Below are 27,339 nucleotides of genomic sequence, written 5' to 3' on the forward strand. Positions count from 1 at the left end.
GTTATGACTTGTATTGTTTAAGATTATTGTACTTGTTTTTATTATGTATACCCCTCCTCACATGTAAAGCGCCATGGAATAAATGGTGCTACAACAATAAATAATAATAATATACACACAAATATATCTCTGGTATATATTGATGGAGAGGAATAGCTGATGGATAAAATATTAGTTTTCAGTGAGACTCTTCACATCATTCTGCACAGTCCACTAGAAGAAAACATCTGAACTATTGCTCAACACACACCTCTGATGGGAGGCTCCATTGGCTGCACCAGTCCGTATACCAGTTCGGACATATATGGTACCAGTCCAGTGCAGGCAAAAATAATTATTATTTTTGTCACCATCAAGAGAATGCGCAGTCAGAGATTTTTCTGCACCCATTTTAATGCCAAGGACCAGGTATTATGCTTCTGAAACAGATTGGTCCACTGTCCCCAGAAATCCTTATAGAACTTACATGGTTTCATCACAAGTGCGGCTGCACTCCTGTACTGCCGTCTCCACCGTGGACTTCTCAATCATGTTAGAAGACACTAAAATATTGTACAGTACATCATTATCACAGGAAGGATGTCTGAAATACACATGAAATTAGAAAATAATAGAAATGTTTGTGGATTCCCTGCATATAAGTGTTACAAATGCTTTACTCTTTTTCTTAAACTTGTAAACAGTCCCCTTTTGAAAGTCTCTTTGCTAAAAATACTGCTGCCGAGATTTCTAATGATGCTTTTCACAAAAATATCCAAAGAGCTTCATGGGATGTTGTAACACAGAGAGCATTTAATATGACCTATGGTCTCGAGAGGCCTGTAGTCTGTGTGCCGCTGTATATTTTGGGGCCTATGCGGAGGATAATCAATTTTATTTATTTTATTTTTCTCCAAGATTCATAAGAATAAAATGTCTAAAATCAGAGGTCAATGGAAGTACAACATGAGCCACCGGCCATCACATTCTTGCACGTGGGGTCTGAGGAAAGACAAGTAAAAGACAAAGAACGCTTACACGGCTGCTTCTCCACGGCATCAATGATACTGTCGATGACATCCTCAAGCTCCACTTCATTGACAGTCCTCAGCGCGTCACTCAGATACCGGCTGGCCTCCCTAAAACACAGAACGCCTCTGCTCATCACCCTCAGATTGTTTTGCAAGGAGGAGATGTATGTCTATGTACTACTTCAAAGGGAATGTGCCATCAATTCTTTTTTAAACAACTGAAAAAAAATGTAAACTATTAATGCTGTATTTAAAAAAACAAAACAAAAAAAACCACTTTTTTAAATGGTATAAAATATTAAATATAATTTAAAAAGTTTTGATATTTCAAACTAGGGGGAACCATGAAAAACTAGTGTAGTGTTAGCTTGCATTACAACTGCAGTAAAAGTGGGCGGGGTCTGCTCAAACGCGTGATGTCTCCTCCCCTTCTGATCAGGGAGGATGAAGTTTAGGCTCCCAGTGTGGAGACTGGTGCCTGCAACCTGACACTGAGATGTGGCCGCGCCATTACTGTTAATGCTGCAGGCTGTATCAGACGGGACGGGATTAGATACGCGGCTCTGCAGGCTGTATCACACAGGACGGGATTAGATACGCGGCTCTGCAGGCTGTATCACACAGGAGAGGATTAGATACGCGGCTCTGCAGGCTGTATCACACAGGACGGGACTAGATACGTGGCTATGCGGGCTGTATCACACAGGACGGGATTAGATACGCGGCTCTGCAGGCTGTATCACACAGGACGGGACTAGATACGCGGCTCTGCGGGCTGTATCACACAGGATGGGATTAGATACGCGGCTCTGCGGGCTGTATCACACAGGACGGGACTAAATACATGGCTCTGCGGGCAGTATCACACAGAACAGGACTAAATACATGGCTCTGCGGGCTGTATCACACAGGACGGGACTAGATACGCGGCTCTGTGAGCTGTATCACCCAGGACGGGATTAGATACGTGGCTCTGCGGGCTGTATCAGACAGGATGGGACTAGATACGCGGCTATGCGGGCTGTATCAGACAGGACGGGATTAGATACGTGGCTCTGTCTGTTTCATACAGGAGGGGACTAGATACGCTGGCTCTGCGGGCTGTATCACACCTGACGGGATTAGATACGAGGCTCTGCCGGCTGTATCACACAGGACGGGACTAGATACGTGGCTCTGCGGGTTGTATCACACAGGACGGGATTAGATACGCGGCTCTGCGGGCTGTATCACACAGGACGGGACTAGATACGCGGCTCTGCCGGCTGTTTCACACATGACGGGATTAGATACGCGGCTCTGCCGGCTGTTTCACACAGGACGGGACTAGATACGCGGCTCTGCCGGCTGTATCACACAGGACGGGACTAGATACGTGGCTCTGCGGGCTGTATCACACAGGACGGGATTAGATACGCTTCTCTGCGGGCTGTATCACACAGGACGGGATTAGATACGGGCTCTCCGGGCTGTATCACACAGGACGGGATTAGATACGCTTCTCTGCGGACTGTATCAGGCAGGGATGTCTGAATGAGGTGTTACATAGCAGAGCTCAGTAAGGTGATAACTACACTGCAGTGACAGTGGCAGGGAGTGCAGGATAGCAGCTTGGTATCGTACTACTAATCCCAGGCTGCCGTACTGTTGTTACTGCTGTAGAAGTCCCCGCCATACTGTCACCGCTCAGAGCAGCAGCCGGAGAGCAGTACAATGTCAGGCTGCTGATCACCGCCCTGAGACTCGCAGCTAGCGCTGAGCATGGAGCGTGCTGACAGGAAATTGGGCAGCTGTGAACTAAAGAAAAATGTCCCCCACAGCTGTGACCTGGACAGCCAGGAGTGGGCCGCCATCACAGCTGGCGGGGGCCACTGCCTCAGGCTCCTAGGCCCAGGGGGCTGTTGGATGTGGCTGCAGGTGACGCCTCAGACCCACCAGATAAGACACCAAAACAAAAATGGCCGCCCCCAGCGGCTGCAGGAAAATACATGAAGCAATGTTCATACAGGACATTATGTATCAACAACGGACTATATCACAACTCAGAAACCAATATTCTTCAGGTGATATAGAAATATCATAAAATATCTCAAATACTGTTAAAAAGTTACAACTTTATTGAAAAAAGGACAAACAACATGAACTCTATATACAGCATCCAATATTGAGCACTCTAGGTTGGTGCATACTAAAACCCTATGTGGCAAATTTACCTATGCCTATGGTAGATATTTTAGTCGTATTCATCTACACCTCTGCCTATTTTAGATTTTTTTTTACCGTTTCATTTTCTTAATTTAGTTTTCCTTTCCACTTCACTCCATTTGAAGCAGAGTAACCAATTTATTTACATATGTATTTATTTGACATAAAGTTGCAATACATGAATGTAGGGGTCAAATTTTTGGGAAACGGAATAACGGTTTTGAGCTCCGTTTTTTTTATTGGAATATGTTCATATTAGTACAACAACGTTATCTTCCAAGTTTCATTAGGATCTTTTTAGGGATTCAGTCGTTATGCGCCATTTTCTGCCATACCTATGCCTATTGTGTTATCATGGTTGGAAACGGAAAAACGGTTTTGAGCTCCGTTTTTTTTATTGGAATTAGTTCATATTAGTACAACAACGTTATCTTCCAGGTTTCATTAGGATCTTTTTAGGGATTCAGTCTTTATGCGCCATATTCTTCCATACCTATGCCTACAGTGTTATCATGGTTGGAAACGGAAAAACGGTTTTAAGCTCCGTTTTTTTATTGGAATATGTTCATATTAGTACAACAACGTTATCTTCCAGGTTTCATTAGGATCTTTTTAGGGATTCAGTCGTTATGCGCCATTTTCTGCCATACCTATGCCTAGTGTGTCATCATGGTTGGAAACGGAAAAACGGTTTTGAGCTCCGTTTTTTTTATTGGAATATGTTCATAGTAGTACAACAACGTTATCTTCCAAGTTTCATTAGGATCTTTTTAGGGATTCAGTCGTTATGCGCCATTTTCTGCCATACCTATGCCTAGTGTGTTATCACGGTTGGAAACGGAAAAACGGTTTTGAGCTCCGTTTTTTTTATTGGAATTAGTTCATATTAGTACAACAACGTTATCTTCCAAGTTCCATTATGATCTTTTTAGGGATTCAGTCGTTATGCGCCATTTTCTGCCATACCTATGCCTATTGTGTTATCATGGTTGGAAACGGAAAAACGGTTTTGAGCTCCGTTTTTTTTATTGGAATTAGTTCATATTAGTACAACAACGTTATCTTCCAGGTTTCATTAGGATCTTTTTAGGGATTCAGTCTTTATGCGCCATATTCTTCCATACCTATGCCTACAGTGTTATCATGGTTGGAAACGGAAAAACGGTTTTAAGCTCCGTTTTTTTATTGGAATATGTTCATATTAGTACAACAACGTTATCTTCCAGGTTTCATTAGGATCTTTTTAGGGATTCAGTCGTTATGCGCCATTTTCTGCCATACCTATGCCTAGTGTGTCATCATGGTTGGAAACGGAAAAACGGTTTTGAGCTCCGTTTTTTTTATTGGAATATGTTCATAGTAGTACAACAACGTTATCTTCCAAGTTTCATTAGGATCTTTTTAGGGATTCAGTCGTTATGCGCCATTTTCTGCCATACCTATGCCTAGTGTGTTATCACGGTTGGAAACGGAAAAACGGTTTTGAGCTCCGTTTTTTTTATTGGAATTAGTTCATATTAGTACAACAACGTTATCTTCCAAGTTCCATTATGATCTTTTTAGGGATTCAGTCGTTATGCGCCATTTTCTGCCATACCTATGCCTACAGTGTTATCATGGTTGGAAACGGAAAAACAGTTTTGAGCTCCGTTTTTTTTATTGGAATATGTTCATATTAGTACAACAACGTTATCTTCCAGGTTTCATTAGGATCTTTTTAGGGATTCAGCCGTTATGCGCCATTTTCTGCCATACCTATGCCTAGTGTGTTATCATGGTTGGAAACGGAAAACGGTTTTGAGCTCCGTTTTTTTTATTGGAATTAGTTCATATTAGTACAACAACATTATCTTCCAAGTTTCATTAAGATCTTTTTAGGGATTCAGGCTTTATGCGCCATTTTCTGCCATACCTATGCCTACAGTGTTATCACGGTTGGAAACGGAAAAACGGTTTTGAGCTCCGTTTTTTTTATTGGAATATGTTCATATTAGTACAACACCGTTATCTTCCAAGTTTCATTAGGATCTTTTTTGGGATTCAGTCTTTATGCGCCATATTCTGCCATACCTATGCCTATGGTAGTTTTTTTTCTAAAGTTGAATTTTTTGAATCTTTTTTCCTTTCCACTTCACTCTATTTAAAAATAATTTAGCGGAGGTTGGGGAATGATCAGGACCTTTTTTTGGTCGCTGATCACCCGCTGTCATCGCTGGATCGGCGTGTGTGACGCCGATCTAGCGATGTGTTCACTGGTAACCAGGGTAAATATCGGGTTACTAAGCGCAGGGCCGCTATGGGGGCCAGAAAAATACGGATTACACACGGACCAGCAGTGTGACTTGCGAGAAATACGCAGCGGTGTTCTATAGAAAAGCCGGCAATTCAGTGCGGTGTACAGTAAAATCACACTGACAGGTTAGAATAGAATAGCTAAGATAAATGTCTACACATAGTGTGTGTGTGTGTGTGTGTGTGTGTGTGTGTGTGTGTGTGTGTGTGTGTGTGTGTGTGTGTGTGTGTGTGTGTGTGTGTGTGTGTGTGTGTGTATATATATATATACATATACACACTATATAGTGGCCCGATTCTAACGCATCGGGAATTCTAGAATATGCATGTCCACGTAGTATATTGCCCAGCCACGTAGGATATTGGCCAGCCCACGTAGGATATTGGCCAGCCCACGTAGGATATTGGCCAGCCCACGTAGGATATTGGCCAGCCCACGTAGGATATTGGCCAGCCCACGTAGGATATTGGCCAGCCCACGTAGGATATTGGCCAGCCCACGTAGGATATTGGCCAGCCCACGTAGGATATTGGCCAGCCCACGTAGGATATTGGCCAGCCCACGTAGGATATTGGCCAGCCCACGTACTATATTGGCCAGCCATGTACTATATTGGCCAGCCATGTACTATATTGGCCAGCCATGTACTATATTGGCCAGCCATGTACTATATTGGCCAGCCATGTACTATATTGGCCAGCCATGTACTATATTGGCCAGCCATGTACTATATTGGCCAGCCACGTACTATATTGGCCAGCCACGTAGTATATTGCCTAGCCACGTAGTATATTGCCCAGTCACGTAGTATATTGCACAGCGACGTAGTATACAGCACAGAGCCACGTAGTATATTGCCCAGTCACGTAGTATATTGCCCAGCCACGTAGTATATTGCCCAGTCACGTAGTATATTGCACAGCGACGTAGTATACAGCACAGAGCCACGTACTATATTGGCCAGTCACGTAGTATATTGCCCAGCCACGTAGTATATTGCCCAGTCACGTAGTATATTGCACAGCGACGTAGTATACAGCACAGAGCCACGTAGTATATTGCCCAGTCACGTAGTATATTGCCCAGCCACGTAGTATATTGGCCAGTCACGTAGTATATTGCCCAGTCACGTAGTATATTGCACAGCGATGTAGTATACAGCAAAGAGCCATGTAGTATATTGGCCAGTCACGTAGTATATTGCCCAGCCACGTAGTATATTGCCCCGCCAGGTTTGTCACATTTTAAAAAATAAAAATATACTCACCTTTCTGAGGGCCCCTTGTAGTCCACGGCAGCTTCCGGTCCCAGGGTTGGTATGAGCGCAGGACCTGTGATGACGTTGCGGTCACAGGCAATATACTACGTGGGCTGGGCAATATAGTACGTGGCTGGGCAATATAGTACGTGGGCTGGGCAATATAGTACGTGGGCTGGGCAATATAGTACGTGGGCTGGGCAATATAGTACGTGGGCTGGGCAATATAGTACGTGGGCTGGGCAATATAGTACGTGGGCTGGGCAATATAGTACGTGGGCTGGGCAATATAGTACGTGGGCTGGGCAATATAGTACGTGGGCTGGGCAATATAGTACGTGGGCTGGGCAATATACTACGTGGCTGGGCAATATACTACGTGGCTGGGCAATATACTACGTGGCTGGGCAATATACTACGTGGCTGGGCAATATACTACGTGCCTGGGCAATATACTACGTGCCTGGGCAATATACTACGTGCCTGGGCAATATACTACGTGCCTGGGCAATATACTACGTGACTGGGCAATATACTACGTGACTGGGCAATATACTACGTGACTGGGCAATATACTACGTGACTGGGCAATATACTACGTGACTGGGCAATATACTACGTGGCTGGGCAATATACTACGTGGCTGGGCAATATACTACGTGGCTGGGCAATATACTACGTGGCTGGGCAAAATACTACGTGGCTGGGCAAAATACTACGTGGCTGGGCAAAATACTACGTGGCTGGGCAAAATACTACGTGGCTGGGCAAAATACTACGTGGCTGGGCAAAATACTACGTGGCTGGGCAAAATACTACGTGGCTGGGCAAAATACTACGTGGCTGGGCAAAATACTACGTGGCTGGGCAAAATACTACGTGGCTGGGCAAAATACTACGTGACTGGGCAATATACTACGTGGGCTGGGCAATATTCTACGCGGCTGGGCAATATACTACGTGGGCTGGGCAATATACTACGTGGACATGCATATTCTAGAATACCCGATGCGTTAGAATCGGGCCACCATCTAGTATATCTACATCTATATATATCTATTCTACGTGTAGACATTTATTCTACCTATTCTATTGTAAGCTGTCAGTGTGATTTTACTGTACACCGCACTGAATTTCCGGCTTTTCTCTCTAACACCGCTGCGTATTTCTCGCAAGTCACACTGTTGGTCCGTGTGTAATCCGTATTTTTCTGGCCCCCATAGACTTTCATTGGCGTATTTTTTGCGCAATACGGTGACAGACGCAGCATGCTGCGATTTTCTATGGCCGTAGAAGACCGTATAATACGGATCAGTAAAATACGGCTGATAGGAGCTTGGCCATAGAGAAGCATTGTACCGTATGCAATCCGTATTTTATGAACCGCTCATACGTCCGTAAAACTCGCTAGTGTGAGGTCAGCCTAAGGCAAAAATTTTCGATAAAGATATACTTAGGGATTCAGTGTTTATTTCAAATGTAAAGTTACTATATAGAAATGTATGGGTTTGCCTTGTTGAAAACGCAATTAAAGTTTAACCTCCGCTAATTTATTTTTAAATAGAGTGAAGTGGAAAGGAAAAATAGATTAAAAACATTCAACTTTAGAAAAAAAACTACCATAGACATAGGTATGGCAGAATATGGCGCATAAAGACTGAATCCCTAAAAAGCTCCTAATGAAACTTGGAAGATAACGTTGTTGTACTAATATGAACATATTCCAATAAAAAAAACGGAGCTCAAAACCGTTTTTCCGTTTCCAACCATGATAACACTGTAGGCATAGGTATGGCAGAATATGGCACATAAAGACTGAATCCCTAAAAAGATCTTAATGAAACTTGGAAGATAACGTTGTTGTACTAATATGAACTTATTCCAATAAAAAAAACGGAGCTTAAAACCGTTATTCGTAATTCTTACCAAAGTGATGATGGGAGAGCCTGGTGTTGCAGCTTGACTTCAGTAAGGTACAGTCACACATAGCGACGCTGCAGCGATATAGACAACGAGCCGATCACTGGAGCGTCGCTGTTTATGTCGCTGTAGAGACGTCAAACAGAACGATGCAGGAGCGATCCAGTGACGTAACGGCGACTCGCTTATTGTTCTCGCTCCATGTAAAACATTGCTGGCGTAGTTGTTTTTGATGTCAAACATGACGATACATGCCGATCTAGCGATCAAATAAAGTTCTGGACTTCTAGCTCCGACCAGCGATGGCACAGCGGGATCCAGATCGCTGCTGCGTGTCAAACACAACGAGATCGCTATCCAGGACGCTGCAACGTCACAGATTGTTGTCGTTCTCGTTGCAAAGTTGCTGAGTGTGACGGTATTTTAAGATATGCCCCAGCCAGCATGTCCACTTACTCTGCATTCTGTGGTTGCTAGGTTACTGGATGTGTGAGAGGAGGGTTTATAAACTATCTCAAGGTAGACAATATTAGGCTAGGTTCTCATTGCGTTAGGGCAATCCGTTTAGCGCTAAGCGCTAGTGGATTGCGCTAACGCAATGTCTTTTTAGGGGTCGCGTTAAACGTCCCCGCTAGCTGCAAGCAGCGTCCGAGGCGCGCCACAAAAGAACGGCACTTCGCTAGCGCGTGCCGAAAATGGCATGCACTAGCAATGCGCTTTAACATTGCTGGCAATGGGAGCTCTAACGGACACGTTGCACGGCGTTAATTTCGCCGTGCAACGCTGTCTGTTAGCGCTCACCCGAAAACTAAATGAGAACCTAGCCTGAATATTATCTCACTCAAAACATCCCCCTCCCTCTCTCAGTTCAAGTACACAGAGAAGGGAGTTGTAAGGCTATGTGCACACATTCAGTAAAAACGTGAAAAAAACGCTTACATATGGTTCCCAATCATTTCAATGTAATCTGCAAAACTTGTGCAAATGTTGCGATTTTTTTCTTGTGCAAATGTTGCGATTTTTTTCCGCGAAAAAAAACAAAACGCGGAAAAAAAAGCAACATGTTCATTAAGGGTATGTTCACATGTTCAGGATTTCCATCCTTTTTTTTTCAGGACAGTTTTTTTTTTTAAAAAACTGCAGCTCTTGGCAGAAAACGCAGGTCCTTTTTTTGTCCTTTTTTGATGCGTTTTTTTATCCTTTTTTTATGCAGTTTTCTATGCAGAGACTGTGTGTTTCCTAGGAAGCTTTTTAGGGCTAAAATGGCTGAAAATACCCTAACCCTACCCCTAACCCTACCCCTAACCCTACCCCTAACCCTATTCTAACCTTAGTGAAAAAAAAATAAAAAAATTCTTAATTTTTTTATTGTCCCTTCCAATGGGGGTGACAAAGTGGGGGGGGTGTCATTTACTATTTTTTTATTTTGATCACTGAGATATAACCTATCTCAGTGATCAAAATGCACTTTGGAGCGAATTTGCCGGCCGGCAGATTCGGCGGGCGCACTGCGCCCGCCATTTTGCAAGATGGCGGCGCCCAGGGAGAAGACGGCCGGACGGACACCGGGACGCCGGGTAAGTATAAGGGGGGGAGATTAGGGCACGGGGGGGGCATCGGAGCACTGGGGGGGGGGCATCGGAGCACGGGAGGGGGGGGCATCGGAGCACGGGGGGGCAGCCACACTCCGCCCACGCACTTCCGCCCGCTCCCCCGCACTTCCTGCTGCAGCGGTTCTGCACATCAAATCGCAGTAAAACCCGCAGATATATTTTTGATCTGCGGGTTTTACTGCGATTTTGACCTCACAATGGAGGTCTATGGGTGCAGAACCGCTGCGGTTCAGGAAAAAGAAGTGACATGCTCCTTCTTTTTTGCCGCAGCTATTCTGCGCGGCTTTTTAAACGAAATTACGGACCATGTGCACAGCAGTGACTGTTTTCCATAGGGTTACATTGTTATGTACCCTGCATGGAAAACGGCTGCGGAACCGCAGCGGCAATACCGCTGCGGTTCCGCAGTAAAAAACGCACTGTGTGAACATGGCCTAATTCTGCGGAATCGCTGATTTCCCGCACACTGTAAAAAATCTACCATAGGTATAGACAAATATGACAAAAAAAATCTACCATAGGCAAAATCTACCATAGGCAAAATCTACCATAGGCATAGGTATAGACAAATATGACACATAGGGTTTTAGTATTTTCCCTCTAGGTTCACCCCAACGATAATCCCTGATAAGCACCTGCGGAGGGTGGCGCCCCGCTCACACTGTATGGCCCTGCAGACATAGACAGATGGCGATATAGTATTGTAGGGTAAGCAAAAAAGAGAAATATTTGTGACCTAGATATTGTCACCCCTCTGTGCTGATACCTCTGCCCAGCCTAGGTTGGCGCCCCCGCTCCACGATGGCTGACCCTAACAGGCCCCTCATCATAATAATGCCGGGGTACTCACGCCCGCAGGAGGAGACCGTGCATTTTAAACGCAGAGGACACTTTACTCTTCAGTCTGTCAGCTGCCATTCTCGAATCGCTCGCGCCAAATCGCTGTGATGACGTCACACGAGACTGACACTAGAGCACAAGCTGCACTCTGCCCTGTTGTCCGCCGGGTGCCGCCATCTTGTTGGAGACCAAACTTCGCTTGACCTGTAACGTTATTCTTGCACTGTTCAGTTGTCGCGCTTTCCATACGTCTTTCCTGAAACCTCCTGAACACAAGGAACGAGTTGGAAGCTTATCAGGATTTAGTGTTAAATCAAAAAAGGTCGTTCATTGTAAACGCCGATTGGAGGTTTGTCCCTCGGCGCCTCCCGTGCAGTTGTAGTTACCTGGTCCTGCTCCCAATGCTGACAGTTCGGGACTAGCGCATCCTGTGAGCCCGGGCTATGGCCGCTGCACAGCGCTTCTGTGTGGCCGAGGAGAGGAGCGGGCACTGCGCTGTCATGGATCGGCACTGCCTGTACGTGTGGGGCGGATATGTGGTAAGCGGAGGCCGGACAGTGCGCGGAGTTTGCCGCTGATTTCTCACTGATTTCTTCCTGTGCGGTCCAAAATCTGCGCGGATTTAACGCTTGGCATGGAAATGTACCTGTGGCTGCATCCCACGGAGCGTGACCTCGTCCCACGGAGCATAGCTGCGTCCCATGGAGCGTGACCTCGTCCCACGGAGCATAGCCGCGTCCCATGGAGCGTGACCTCGTCCCAGGGAGCATAGCCGCGTCCCATGGAGCGTGACCTCGTCCCACGGAGCATAGCCGCGTCCCATGGAGCGTGACCTCGTCCCAGGGAGCATAGCCGCGTCCCATGGAGCGTGACCTCGTCCCACGGAGCATAGCCGCGTCCCATGGAGCGTGACCTTGTCCCACGGAGCATAGCCGCGTCCCATGGAGCGTGACCTCGTCCCAGGGAGCATAGCCACGTCCCATGGAGCGTGACCTCGTCCCACGGAGCATAGCCGCGTCCCATGGAGCGTGACCTCGTCCCACGGAGCATAGCCGCGTCCCATGGAGCGTGACCTCGTCCCACGGAGCATAGCCGCGTCCCATGGAGCGTGACCTTGTCCCAGGGAGCGTGACCGTGTCCCATGGAGCGTGACCTCGTCCCACGGAGCATAGCCGTGTCCCATGGAGCGTGACCTCGTCCCACGGAGCATAGCCGTGTCCCATGGAGCGTGACCTCGTCCAACGGAGCATAGCAGTGTCCCATGGAGCGTGACCTCGTCCCACGGAGCATAGCCGTGTCCCATGGAGCGTGACCTCGTCCCACGGCGCATAGCCGCGTCCCATGGAGCGTGACCTCGTCTCACGGAGCATAGCCACGTCCCATGGAGCGTGACCTCGTCCCACAGAGCATAGCTGTTTCCCATGGAGCGTGACCTCGTCCCAGGGAGCGTGACCTCGTCCCACGGAGCATAGCCGTGTCCCATAGAGCGTGACCTCGTCCCATGGAGCGTGACCTCGTCCCACGGCGCATAGCCGCGTCCCATGGAGCGTGACCTCGTCCCATGGAGCATAGCCGCGTCCCATGGAGCGTGACCTCGTCCCACGGAGCATAGCCGTTTCCCATGGAGCGTGACATCGTCCCAGGGAGCGTGACCTCGTCCCACGGAGCATAGCCGTGTCCCATGGAGCGTGACCTCGTCCCAGGGAGCGTGACCTCGTCCCACGGCGCATAGCCGCGTCCCATGGAGCGTGACCTCGTCCCACGGAGCATAGCCGTGTCCCAGGGAGCGAGACCTCGTCCCACAGAGCATAGCTGTGTCCCATGGAGCGTGACCTCGTCCCACGGAGCATAGCCGCGTCCCATGGAGTGTGACCTCGTCCCACGGAGCATAGCCGCATCCCATGGAGCGTGACCTCGTCCCACGGAGCATAGCCGCATCCCATGGAGCGTGACCTTGTCCCACGGAGCATAGCCGCGTCCCATGGAGCGTGACCTCGTCCCACGGAGCATAGCCGCGTCCCATGGAGCGCGACCTTGTCCCACAGAGCATAGCCTCGTCCCACAGAGCGTGACCTCGTCCCACGGAGCATAGCCGTGTCCCATGGAGCGTGACCTCGTCCCACGGAGCATAGCCGTGTCCCATGGAGCGTGACCTCGTCCCACGGAGCATAGCCGTGTCCCATGGAGCGTGACCTCATCCCACGGAGCATAGCCGCATCCCATGGAGCGTGACCTCGTCCCATGGAGCGTGACCTCGTCCCACAGAGCATAACCGCTTCCCATGGAGCGTGACCTCGTCCCACGGAGCGTGACCTTGTCCCACGGAGCATAGCCGCGTCCCATGGAGCGTGACCTTGTCCCACAGAGCATAGCCTTGTCCCGCGGAGCGCGACCTCGTCCCACGGAGCGCGACCTCGTCCCACGGAGCGCGACCTCGTCCCACGGAGCGCGACCTCGTCCCATCGAGCGAGACCTCGTCCTACGGAGCATAGCCGTGTCCCATGGAGCGTGACCTCATCCCACGGAGCATAGCCGCATCCCATGGAGCGTGACCTCGTCCCATGGAGCGTGACCTCGTCCCACAGAGCATAACCGCGTCCCATGGAGCGTGACCTCGTCCCACGGAGCGTGACCTTGTCCCACGGAGCATAGCCGCGTCCCATGGAGCGTGACCTTGTCCCACAGCATAGCCTCGTCCCACGGAGCGCGACCTCGTCCCATGGAGCGAGACCTCGTCCTACGGAGAGCGGCCTCGTCGCACGGAGCGTAGCTGCGTCTCACGGAGCGCGCTGCATAGAAAATCCGATGTAACACACTGAGCACAGTGGGTGCGATCAGAAAGACGCAGATCTGTGCAGCTTTTTATGCCTTTTTTCATCTATTGGTTCTAAATAAGATACAGTTGCCTTTATCAGTGCAGAATCCCGGCCTTTCTACAATAAAAAAAAAAAACCAAAATGCTAAAGGAAACTGCAAAAACCAGCTCTGCGCAGAGACAAGATGGCAATAGAAAAACTTTTCTAAGGGGTTTTTGGAAGGTTTTTTTTTTACACTTTCTTTTGCAGCGTTTCGGTTGCACAGCGTCTTAGAGCTTCCGGTTCCGCTTCCAAGATGGACGCTTTTTTTTCTTTTCCACCAAGCGATTTTTCAACAATGCTTCAGTAAGAATAAAAAGCTCAAAAAAACTCAAATGAACAGCAAAGTGGATTTCCCTTAGAAACAAATTACAAGAGTTTTCCTGATTTTAATTTATTTTTTTTAGATGAATTTTGCTGAGGATCTGCTCCAGAAAAATCTAAAGAATTATAAACCTTAGGCCCCAAAATTTATCATCGGCGTTTCTCCTCCTTTCTGTTTTTAGTGGCTGTAGTTTTTGCACCTCATTCTCTGTTTTGCGCCACTTTACCTTTTTTTTGTCTGAAAACTTTGCATATCCAGATGTAATAAGCGGATTCATGTAACGCGACTTAACAGCTGTCGCCTGTGTTTGGTGCTTCTTACTCCAGTCTGTGCCTGATTTCTGGAGGAGTTTTCAATCTGCTGCATTTTTCTTTGACAAACATGCTACTTTTTAAAGTATTTGCAACTTTTTATACAAAAGAAAAAAATCTAAAAATAAGCAAAAACCATTTGATTTACTCCACATTCATGAACTGTGTGCGCTATTTCTGCTGCAGGTTTGGTCACCAGTCTGCATCATGTGCGCTCAAGTCAAATCCTTTCACCCTCTCTTAGGATAGGTCATCAATATCAGATCTGTGGGGCCCGACACCGTCACACATCGATCGGCTGATCGGAGCCCTGGCTGGATATAAACGAGCCGTACAGCATAGTGCCACGCAATGCATAGTGGCCGGTCACAGGTACTGCAGCTGAGCCACCCACCTTGGCAGAGATGTGTCGCTCACCTCCGTTCCCAGTTTACATCTGGCCAGAGCTTGGGGAACCCCTTCAATGACTGACATAGAGAATGGTTTTTATCAAATGTCAGTACATTCGTGCCTTTCTAGGAGGAATAACAAAGGTATGGAATAGAAATTTACTCCATAATTGGTATTTTATAAAAAAAAAAAAACACACAAACAGCCAAAAAAAATCTTTACATGTAAAATCCACGTCATGATTTCACTTCTTAAAAGTGCACACAATGGGGGAGATAATCAAAAACTGTTTAATAGCAAAACTGGCTTAATTTCCCATAGCACCCAATCAAAGCTCAGTTTTCACTTCTGACACTGCTCTGGTAGAATGAAAGCTGCATTCTGACTGGTTGCTATGGGAAATTAAGCCAGTTTTGCTATTAGACAGTTTTTGATCATCTCCCCCCCCCCCCCAATGGGTCACAAGAAGCTTCAAATGGAAGAAAAATCCAGTGCAGTGAAGGGGGATTCGATGATTGCAGCGGATAGAGATCTGGGAGTGTCACAGCTGAAGCGGTCGGCGGCATCATTGTCTCCTGGGACAGTACCGCAGAGGACGTCAGGCTCTGGCACACCCAAGATGACTTCACCAAGGACTGACAAGTCCCCTGCGCTCCTCCAGAACATGGCAACTAGGACAAGTCGCCACCGCCTGCAAAAGGACCTGGGTCTGCCAAGTCGCCATGCCGCAGAGAAGCCCCCGCTAACGGCAGCAATGGAGAAGAAAAGACAACTTCTGTAAGAAATATCAATGAGCCGGCACCATTAGCGACCTACAGGAGGCGCTGAAGACGCCGCGGGTAGAGATGAGCGGTATTCGAGTCGAACTGTTCGCCAATTTCAAATTCGAGCTGTTTTGGGCGGTGTTCGAGTCTTTCATCGAACTCGAACAATTTACTTAAAATTTGGCTGTTAGAGTTTCTGTTCGATAACTGTTCGTTCAGCAAAAGCCTCGTTTGATTTGCACATTGAAACTGTTTATCATTGTTAATAGACTGTTTCAGTGTATAGTGGGCAGGGGGGACGGGGGATAGATCTGTGCTGAAATAATGCCGATCTCCATTCTTTTTTCTTTCCTGCATTTACAGTGGGGCAGTGCAGTCTCTCAGCCTATCAGCAGTGCACACACACACAGCAATGTGCATGTGATGCACACAAGCAAGGGCATGTGTCATTGGCTGTGTATGTCACATGTCCTTGCCTTATAAGAACCAGCCATTTGCCCCGTCGCCACCATTTCCTCACTGCTGCAGCTTAGTGTTAGACGGCACCGCTGCTGCTGTGGGCGCTATACAGTCTAAGAGTCTTTTTTTAGCGAGCAAATTTTCTGAGAGCTAGGTTTAGGGAGTTAGGACTAGTAATATCAGCCGTTTTCAGGGTAGGTTACAGCAGTTCATAGCACTTTTTGCCAGGCAGGTCTGTGCAAGTGTTTGTCACAGCATTTGGTGTAATCTAGCTCAACCAATCTTTTTGGGCTAGTAGCATTGTCTGATAGTCATCTGAGTAGCCCGCCTGTGTATCTCAATTTGTAACTGCATCTAGCCCAGGAAATCCTTTTGGGCCTAGTAGCATTTTGTGCTACTCAGCAGAGTACCCCACCCATGAAGCAAGCTACACTGCCTGTTTATGTAATTACTATTTTTTAACGGCATCTAGCCCAGGCAATACTTTGGGCCTAGCAGCAGTTTCTGCTACTCGGCAGAGTACTCCACCCATGAAGCAAGCTACACCGCCTGTTTATCGAATTACTAATTTTTAACGGCATCTGGCCCAGGCAATACTTTGGGCCTAGTAGCAGTGTTTGCTACTCAGCAGAGTATCCCACCCATGAAGCAAGCTACACCGCCTTCCTTCTTTCTCAATCTAACCCCTCGGCTCTGGGGTGTCCACTCTCCCTCCAGCTCTCTCCTTCTCACAGGTGGACTACCGCGTGTGTTCACACTGTGGCGAATCTTTTGGGCCCAGGCATAAGAAGTCGTCGAGGTAATTGATAATATGTGCCCCCTTAGAAACGTCCATGACGACCCATTCAAGGAAGCAACTAAACGCCTTAAATAGTGAGCAGGATATGGAGCACCCCATGGGCAAACAGCGATCTATGTAGTATGCTCCTTCACAGAAGCAGCCCAATGGGAGGACACTATTTGGAGGCACAGGTAGAAACGGAACGCCCCCTCAATGTCTGTTTTGGCCATTAGGGTGCCCCTTACCAACTTCTTGACCCGCCTGATTGCCTCGTCAAAGGAGGTACAGTACATAGTACTGTACTTGGTTCCGCGTCTATGTTGTCGTTTACTGACCTGCCCCTTGGATATGACAAATGGTGGATTAGTCTGAATGTATTGGGTTCATTTTTTGGCACAACTCCCAACGGGGGCACCACTACGTCTTCTAAGGAAAGTGTTCTGAATGGACCCACTGCCATTCTACCTAAAAGATATTTGTTTTTTTATTTTTTTGTCAAGACGTCTGGGTGTTGGTGGAGTGAGTTTAGATTTTTACTCCAGCCTTTCTTGATTTTAGAAGGGCATGACATGCCTATATCAGTGTGTCCTCCTCTTTTTACTCCTCCACATCTTTTCTTTTCACATGACTATATGTAGTTGTGACTTTTCCATGTTTGTTGTGTCTTCTGAGCAGTTTGCCAGCTTTTGGACACCTTTTAAGGTGTTTACTATGTGTTTTCTATGTGTTTGTATGTGTTTGCCTGCTATTGGTTTCAATGGGGTTCGACGAAGATTAATCGAACACGCCCCATTTCGACGAACCAAACTCGAACACTAGGGGGGTAGCTCAACACTAGCCGCGGGTGACCATGGACTCCACATACTTCACCAGCCGTGCCAAATCCACACCTAAACTGCAGATGGTGACAGGATGTAAGGGTGACGTGGCAAAATAATAAATGTAGCCAAATACCCACAATAAAACTGTAAAATGTTAACATTTTGTGGTTTTGTTGAACTTGTACAGATTCTCTTTACCAGAGAGAGAGAGAGATAATATTTTAGGTGGAGTTGGGGTACCTCCGCATTCTGGATGTAACATGCGGCCTCCATTGCTATTGTAATACCCTGGACCCCCTGCCCCACAGCCCCGCGGAGGCTCCCTGCACACAGGACACTTATTCTTGCAGAGATTTCCATCTAAACATCAAAACTATGGTAACAATAGACCACAAACGAGTATAATCCTTAATTATTTATTACGAAATTTTTCACAAAGAAATCAAATCACAATAATATTAAAAGGAGAACCACTGGAAACCTGTATTGCAGGACACAATGTAGCCGACACATCAGTGAAAATTCAGGATATAAATCTAAAATAGTAATCAATCAATGTCTCATAAATCACCAAAGTGTATATACTGGGCATTAATGCCCATATACCAGTATGTGAGTACAGCTATGGTTTGCATGTAAGTAGAAAGTGCATAGTGCATGTTATAAGGGTCAAAAATAGACCAACAGGGCAGACCACGCTAATAAAAAAGAGGCATGATATACTTACTCTATGTGAGCCGACTGTGTGTGGGAGACAATTGGTCCCCGCCGCCCCAACGCACGTTTCGTCGAGACTTTCTCAGGAGGCGTGCGGTGGGGAGGGTGTTCCATCTATTTATATAAAGTATGGCCAAAGAGAGATGCGATACTGGGCCCTGATGAGTGTGTCACATCCACCCTGCACACGTATGCAGCGCAGCCGCACAAGTCCCTAATCTATGTCCGATGTGAGCGGCGCGTGCGCAGCCGCCATGGCAACCACTGGATCTTCGTCGGTGCGGCTGTGGAGCGCAAGCACACAGAGTCGTCATGGAGACGAAATCTGCGTGCCGCACGCCGGTCACCGCCCACACAAAGCTCCGGAGCAAGGGAAGCTGCGCATGCGCACCACGGACAGAGAGATCAGTGAGTACCCATAATAAGGAATGGAAACGCTGGAATGAAGAAGCCGTGCATAAAGTTCGTACTGAGGTAATGTGAGGGTGGGCACTAGATCGAGGTGACTCCTTTACCATATAGCAACAGCATCTAAAGGTGACATTATGAGAAAAATGAGATGACTGAACAGTAAGAGAACCCCCACTGTCAGAAATCTCACATAAAAGTGATAAATTGCTAAAGTGCTGATAAGATAACAGGAAAATGACAATATGTGCAAGTACTTGAGCATAAAAGTAACAAATTACTGAAGTGCTGACATAAGAAAATGACGATGTGTGCATGGACTTGAATGATAAATAATAAAAACATGGCAATATGTAAATGAACTTAAGTGCAATATGTTACATCAACATACTGAAGAAAGCAATATACTACAATAAAATACACAAGAGCCTACAAAGTTTACAATTGCATTGGTGAATAATAGATATAAAACAAATACATAAGACACATAAAACATACACCACACATTGAACTGTGTGGATCCCAAAAAATATTTTTTTATATGTAAGTTATACAAACATTAAGTGACTTCTTTAGGCATCCATTCGATGGTTCATATAGGATAACTGCAGTAGTCTCGATTCAGTGTGTTAAATAGGGTACTCATCATCCGCACGCATACACTCATGAGGCCAAACTAAAATGTCAAAAGACAATAATTAGAAAATGATATCATAGATAGACAATATAATAAAAACAGCAGAAAGACGATTAAAATGAAAATAATCACAAATTAGACACAACAAACCCCCAACCCCTAATCCTCAAGGAGGTAGTATATTTAAAATTCGCCATAGATTGATGTGTGCCTCCAAGGGCGTAATCTATCATGCCCAGTGCCCGTGCAACAAGGTTTATATTGGGATGACCACTCGCGAACTCAAGATAAGAACGAGAGAGCATGTTCGCGATATAGAGAAGGCCAAGGTGGCCACAGATGTGGAGTCATTAAAAACCCTGCCTCGTCACTTTTTTCTGTACCACCAATGCAATGCAAGCCTCCTCAAAATTAAGGCTATTGACCAAGTTTCTTTGGGTGCACGGGGGGGTGACTTATTCAAAGCCCTGGCTAGGGTTGAAAGTCGTTGGATCTACCGACTCAATTCAGTCACCCCGAATGGCCTCAACGAGGGTTTTGGGTTTGGTTCTTTCTTACCATGACATCTCACACGTTTTTTAGGGGGGTTGGGGGTTTGTTGTGTCTAATTTGTGATTATTTTCATTTTAATCGTCTTTCTGCTGTTTTTATTATATTGTCTATCTATGATATCATTTTCTAATTATTGTCTTTTGACGTTTTAGTTTGGCCTCATGAGTGTATGCGTGCGGATGATGAGTACCCTATTTAACACACTGAATCGAGACTACTGCAGTTATCCTATATGGACCATCGAATGGATGTCAAAAGAAGTGACTTAATGTTTGTATATCTTACATATAAAAAAATATTTTTTGGGATCCACACAGTTCAATGTGTGGTGTATGTTTTATGTGTCTTATGTATTTGTTTTATATCTATTATTCACCAATGCAATTGTAAACTTTGTAGGCTCTTGTGTATTTTATTGTAGTATATTGCTTGCTTCAGTATGTTGATGGCTGTATGTAACATATTGCACTTAAGTTCATTTACATATTGCCATGTTTTTATTATTTATGTCGGCATTGTTGCAATTTGTCACTTAAACGCTCAAGTCCATGCACACATCGTCATTTTCTTATGTATGTCAGCACTTCAGTAATTTGTTACTTTTATGCTCAAGTACTTGCACATATTGTCATTTTCCTGTTATCTTATCAGCACTTTAGCAATTTATCACTTTTATGTGAGATTTCTGACAGTGGGGGTTCTCTTACTGTTCAGTCATCTCATTATTCCTCATAATGTCACCTTTAGATGCTGTTGCTATATGGCAATGGAGTCACCTCGATCTAGTGCCCACCCTCACATTACCTCAGTACAAACTTTATGCACGGCTTCTTCATTCCAGCGTTTCCATTCCTTATTACGGGTACTCGCTGATCTCTCTGTCCGTGGTGCGCATGCGCGACTTCCCTGGCTCCGGAGCTTTGTGTGGGCGGTGACCGGCGTGCGGCACGCAGATTTCGTCTCCATGACGACTCTGTGCTTGCGCTCCACAGCCGCACCGACGAAGATCCAGTGGTTGCCATGGCGGCTGCGCACGCTCCGCTCACATCGGACATAGATTAGGGACTTGTGCGGCTGCGCTGCATACGTGTGCAGGGTGGATGTGACGCACTCATCAGGGCCCAGTATCGCATCTCTCTTTGGCCATACTTTATATAAATAGATGGAAGCCCCTCCCCACCGCACGCCTCCTGAGGAAGTCTCGACGAAACGTGCGTTGGGGCGGCGGGGACCAATTGTCTCCCACACACAGTCGGCTCACATAGAGTAAGTATATCATGCCTCTTTTTTATTAGCGTGGTCTGCCCTGTTGGTCTATTTTTGACCCTTATAACATGCACTATGCACTTTCTACTTACATGCAAACCATAGCTGTACTCACATACTGGTATATGGGCATTAATGCCCAGTATATACACTTTGGTGATTCATGAGACATTGATTGATTACTATTTTAGATTTATATCCTGAATTTTGACTGATGTGTCGGCTACATTGTGTCCTGCAATACAGGTTTCCAGTGGTTCTCCTTTTAATATTATTGTGATTTGATTTCTTTGTGAAAAATTTCGTAATAAATAATTATTTAAGGATTATACTCGTTTGGGGTCTATTGTTACCATAGTTTTGATGTTTATATTGATTTGAGTTTGTTGTCCTAATTTTTTCATTATCTTGGACATTTGTTTGGTGTTAAAAAAAAGAGATTTCCATCTGCAGCTCATCCTTCTCCAGTCTGATTTGCCTTATTGCTTTGTTTCTTTTTCAGACAATTGAAGAGAATGAGGTCTACCTCCCCCATGATGAGATCTGGGTGTATGACACGGAGAGTGGATTATGGTAAGCCGTCCTGTATCGCCCCATACATCCAATACTGCGTCCAGTCATCTAAGGGTACCGTCACACAGTGAAATTTTGATCGCTACGACGGCACGATTCGTGACGTTCGAGCGATATATCCGTGACGTTCGAGCGATATCGCAATGTCTGACACGCTCCTGCGATCAGGAACCCCGCTGAGAATCGTACGTCGTAGCAGATCGTTTGAAACTTTCTTTCGTCGTCTAGTGTCCCGCTGTGACGGCATGATCGCATGGTGTAACATATATCGTATACGATGTGCGCATAGTAACCAACGGCTTCTACATCGCACATACGTCATGAAATTATCGCTCCAGCGTCGTACATTGCAAAGTGTGACAGCAGTCTACGACGCTGGAGCGATATTGTTACGACGCTGGAGCGTCACGGATCGTACCGTTGTAGCGATCAAAATTTCACTGTGTGACGGTACCCTAAGACATCGCTCAGACGATCACTACTGTTTATTTTACCTTCTTAGTAATTCTAATTGTAGGCAAATGCACCTAACACACGGCGACCTGCCCCCCTCCATGTCCGGCAGTTGTGGGGCTTGTTTGAATGGAAGACTGTATATTTTCGGTGGATATGACGACAAGGGCTACAGCAATCAGGTGCACACAGAATTTGTATGTACTTTTCAGTGACAGAATGTTATAGGGGTTGATCAGCCCCTTATGTTATGGGTGCGGCCTTTATTCTTGGTGCTGGAATAAAGCCCGTCTGTGGTAGCGCTATGTCTTCCCACCATTACATTTTCTGCTTGTGTATGTTTCTACAGCTGTATTATCTGGATCTGCGGCCTGGCACGGGGGAGTTCACCTGGAAGCAAGTGAAGCATTTTAAGGGTCAACCACCAACCGCTCGGGACAAACTTTCCTGCTGGGTTTACAAACACCAGTGAGTAGCAGAAGCCATACATCCTTTAGTCCTCTGTACCCGGGTATCCGATAACGTATGCTACATTGTATTGTAGGCGCTAATATGGTTCTAATTTTTTGTAGGCCTTTAAAAGGGAAAAAAAAATGAGTATACATGTATTTAAAAGGTTCTTCTGATCTTCATTAATGGACGTTGTTGGATATTGCCTGTGAAAACAAGCTCTTTTCCCATTTACTGCTTGTTAAAATTTGCAGCCGTTCTTGAGATATTAACACATTTGTTTACAGCTCATTGCCTAGGAGACGGACCACCACTGGTTTGTCAGCCATCGCTGCTATACAGCAGTTGTGGTCGGTCTCCTAGGTACCAAGATGTAAACAAAAGAAGCGCTTTAACCTCAAGAACTGTTGCAGAGTGCGTCTTCTTGCAGTCACCGCTGTACTTAGGAGAGCTTCAATCAGCAAGATATCTTGAGTAAACAGTATTTACTTCATACTGGATAAACATGAGATACAATTCAGTGTCACACAGTCCGTGCACTGAAGACAACACATTCATGAAGAAAAGCAAAACCGAAAGTAAAAAAACAACCAACCACTGAGAGCTTCCCTCCCCACATTACAGCAAGTATATAACTTTACACACTATCGCCATCTGCTGTCTGGTTAGTATAAAGTCCTCCTTTCACTTATAATAAGTCCCAATCTGTTGCATATGCCAACACCCTTTCTCAACAGTAAGGACTTATTCAATCAAACCCAACTTTTTTATTAGTCTCTGATGTTTATCAGCATTCAACGCCTTCGTGAAAATGTCTGCTGTCATTTCTTCAGTAGGACAGTACTCTATCTTCAAGACTCCGTGTTCCTGATGATCTCTCAAGAAATGATATTTCACATCAATATGCTTGGTTCTTGGATTGACTCTTTCCATCTGAGCAAGAACAAGACATCCTTGATTGTCCTCTTTTAGTTTTGTTGGTGCCAACTGTGGTTGTCCTAATTCTGTCAACAATTGTCTTAACCACAGTACTTCTTGACTCGCATGTGCTGCTGCAACATATTCTGCTTCTGTTGAAGATAGTGTCACAATTGACTGTTTCTTACTTGTCCAACTTATTGGTCCACCTGAGAGGAAAAAAATATGTCCACTGGTAGATCTTCTGTCAGTTGGATCTCCAGCCCAATCTGCATCAACATATCCTGTTAAAATGCAGTCATCGTTTGTGGGTAATTTCAGCTTAACATTGCTAGTTCCTTTCAAATAACGTATTACTCTCTTCACGGCATTCCAATCAGCTTTATTTGGTTTTGATACCTTTCTACTCAGGATTCCTACTGCTGCTGCGATGTCTGGTCTTGTAACGGTTGCTAGATACAGTAGTTTTCCTATTGCTGTTCTGTATTCTCCATTATTTGGTAGCATATTTTGTTCACTGTTCATCTCTTTGAGATAATTAGTTTCCATTGGAGACTTTACTGTTTTTGCATCCTTTAATCCAAATTTTTCTGTTATGTCTTGAATCATGTGATTTTGATTCAGTAGGAAACTTCCATCTTCTTCTCTTTCTACTTGTATTCCTAGATATTGTTTTACATTTCCCAAGTCTTTGATTTCGAAATGTCGTTTCAGGATTTTTAGAATGTTTTCGTTATCCCTTTCTTGTTCAAAACAAATCAAAATGTCATCTACATATATGAGTATGTAAATCCATCTATTAATCAGCCTTTTTGTGTATAAGCATGGATCAGCTTTGCTTCTTTGAAATTTTTCATTTGTAAGTACTTCCGTGATTTTGTCATTCCACGCTTTAGCTGCTTGCTTTAAACCATATATGCTTTTCTGTAGTTTACAAACTTTGTTTGGATTTCTTTCATCTTTGAATCCTGGAGGTTGTTCCATATAAATGTCTTCTGTTAAATCTCCATTCAGAAAAGCTGTCTTTACATCCAGATGTCTCAGTTGCATCTGTTTCATTGCTGCAACTGTAAGTAAAGTTCTTATTGTAGTGTGTTTGACAACTGGAGCAAATGTTTCATCATAGTCTTCTCCATATTTTTGAGAATACCCTTTAGCTACGAGTCTTGCTCGGTATCTTTCAGCTGTGCCATCTGTTTGGTATTTAACTTTAAAAATCCATTTACATCCTATGGTTTTTCTTCCTTCTGGTAAATCTGTTAATGTCCATGTATTTGAATCTTGCATGGATTTAATTTCTGTTTCTGTTGCTTCTATCCCATTTTGTCTTAAGTAGTCTTCTATTCTGTGACCTGTAAGTTCACCTCCATTATCACTTCTGATGACAATTGGCTTCCTTTGAAATTTGTTACTTGATCTTGTTACATAGTCTACAAGTTTATCAAAAACTTCACTTTTGTTCTTAATTAAGTATGTAACTGTGTATCTTGAGTAATCGTCTATAAAAGTCAACATGTATCTATTGCCTCCTGATGTAGTCACTTTCATGGGTCCACATACGTCAGTATGCACCAAATCAAGTGGTCTTTCGCTTTTCATCTCACTTTCTTTTGGAATAGATATCCTTGTGGCTTTGGATTTTATACAACAATCACATCTTATGGTAATTGAGCAATCTGATATCTTTAAATCTTTTGTCAATTCTTTTCTCTGTAGTTCCCTTATACTGTCAGGGTGTCTATGTCCTAGACGTCTTTGCCACATGTGAATACAGTTTTTGTGATCATGTGTACATACCTTCATCTGTTCCTTTGGTGTGTCAAAATGATATAATTGTTCATCTGCCTTGACTTTGGTTATCACCTTGTTTCCTGCAATAATTGCACACTCATTGTCTTTGAATTTCACTGTAAGTCCTTTTGCTGTTAAACGTTTCACAGATAATAATCCGCCTTCCAATTTTGGAACATACAACACATCTTGTACAAGTATCTTTGAATCTTGTCCGAACTTGTTTGAACAATTTAGCATACCTTGTCCGATACCTTCTGCGGTTATTTTGCTTCCATCTGCGAGATAAATGGCTTCTTTCTTATCTAAATCAAGATCAGTAAAGAAATTCTTGTCACTTGTCATATGACTCGTTGCTCCTGAATCAATAAACCAACCAAGTGATGATTTCTTGTCTGTTACTTTAAATGTGCCATTCCAATTATTCTCACATGAATCGGAAATTGTGTTTTTTACTTTCTCTGTATGCTTTTTATGTTGTAATTTTTGTTGTTCTGCTTTCCATATGGTACAGTGTTTCTTTAAATGACCTTTTTTCTTACATCTGAAGCATTCCCTTGTCTCTTTATTACAGGGTTTTTGGAATTCTGTAGCTTTAAGAGCGTTTTCACTGTCCTTTTCAGTAGAAGAATCATTTCTTTGTTCTTTTCTTCTCTGATATTCATCTATTAGTCTTGTTTTCACAAAATCTAATGTAATGTCAGTTTCTGGTCTCGTCTCAAGGGCATTTATCAAGGCTGTATACGAATCTGGTAAACTGCACAACAATATAGCTGCTACATGACTTTCTTTAACATCTTCACCAATAGATCTTAGCTGTGATATCACTTCCATCATTGAGAATATGTGCTTCTGCATATCGTCATTTGCACTCAATCTCATACTGTACAGCTTTCTTAATAAAAATAACTTGTGATTCAAGCTAGGTCTTTCATACAGTTTTCTTAATGCTTCCCACATTCCCTTAGCTGTTTCTTCATTTCTTATATGTATTAATTGAGCATCATCCACTAATAAGCTAATGGTGGCTCTAGCTTTTATATCCTTCTTATCCCATGTCTGATTATCTTGATTTGGTCTTGCTGTAACAATTACTTCCCATATATCATCCTTAGATAACAACATCTCTACTTTGAATTTCCATAACTGATAATTTTCACTATTCAGTTTAGCTACTGTAAATTTCAGTTCTGTGTTACTCATCATCTTTATATAGTCTTACTTGTTTAGAGAGTTGTACTGAAGATATTCTCCTGTATGTCCTGTGAATTCTCTGCAATTATATCCAGCTCCTGGGATGCTGAATTCCTCTGTCACTCTGTATCTGGATTTAGTTCCTTCTGTTTACAGAGCTTATCTGTGTGCTCCGTTATCTGGGCTATAAACCAGGATCCTTCTTTCTGAGCTTGTAGTGCAGACCTGTAGTGTCTGGGGTGCCTGGGGTTATCTGAGGTGCCTGGGGTGTCTGGGGTTATCTGGGGTGCCTGGGCCCATAACCTGTTGCAGAGTGCGTCTTCTTGCAGTCACCACTGTACTTAGGGTACCGTCACACTATACGATTTACCTACGATCACGACCAGCGATATGACCTGGCCTTGATCGTAGGTAAATCGTAGTGTGGTCGCTGGGGAGCTGTCACACAGACAGCTCTCCAGCGACCAACGATGCCGAGGTCCCTGGGTAACCAGGGTAAACATCGGGTAACTAAGCGCAGGACCGCGCTTAGTTA

At 44.9% G+C, this 27,339-nt stretch overlaps 2 protein-coding genes across 6 annotated transcripts in view; one reads left to right on the top strand and one right to left on the bottom strand.

Annotated features, from left to right (window-relative positions):
• POLE2 (DNA polymerase epsilon 2, accessory subunit) overlaps positions 1–11,615 on the bottom strand; it is a 36,093-nt gene extending 24,478 nt beyond the window's left edge. The window contains exons 1-4 of one of the 2 annotated variants that reach the window (XM_069735114.1): positions 11,526–11,615; positions 11,150–11,405; positions 1,018–1,118; positions 467–542 (exon numbers count right to left, since the gene is read on the bottom strand). In XM_069735114.1, coding sequence (XP_069591215.1) covers positions 467–542; positions 1,018–1,118; positions 11,150–11,217 — 245 coding nt within the window. In that variant the 5' untranslated portion in view covers positions 11,218–11,405; positions 11,526–11,615. Of the gene's footprint in view, positions 1–466; positions 584–1,017; positions 1,119–11,149; positions 11,406–11,525 lie in introns of those variants that run through there. The other variant, XM_069735122.1, reaches the window with a different exon arrangement.
• The window catches only part of KLHDC1 (kelch domain containing 1), a 63,263-nt gene continuing 47,262 nt past the window's right edge, over positions 11,339–27,339 (top strand). Inside the window, exons 1-4 of one of the 4 annotated variants that reach the window (XM_069735156.1) lie at positions 11,339–11,678; positions 21,928–21,998; positions 22,516–22,648; positions 22,801–22,919. In XM_069735156.1, the coding sequence (XP_069591257.1) occupies positions 11,583–11,678; positions 21,928–21,998; positions 22,516–22,648; positions 22,801–22,919 (419 nt within the window). In that variant the 5' untranslated portion in view covers positions 11,339–11,582. Of the gene's footprint in view, positions 11,679–17,211; positions 17,307–21,927; positions 21,999–22,515; positions 22,649–22,800; positions 22,920–27,339 lie in introns of those variants that run through there. The other 3 variants (XM_069735134.1, XM_069735141.1, XM_069735149.1) reach the window with 3 other exon arrangements.

Source organism: Ranitomeya imitator, chromosome 1 (genome assembly GCF_032444005.1).
Source record: "Ranitomeya imitator isolate aRanImi1 chromosome 1, aRanImi1.pri, whole genome shotgun sequence".
Lineage (NCBI taxonomy): Eukaryota > Metazoa > Chordata > Amphibia > Anura > Dendrobatidae > Ranitomeya > Ranitomeya imitator.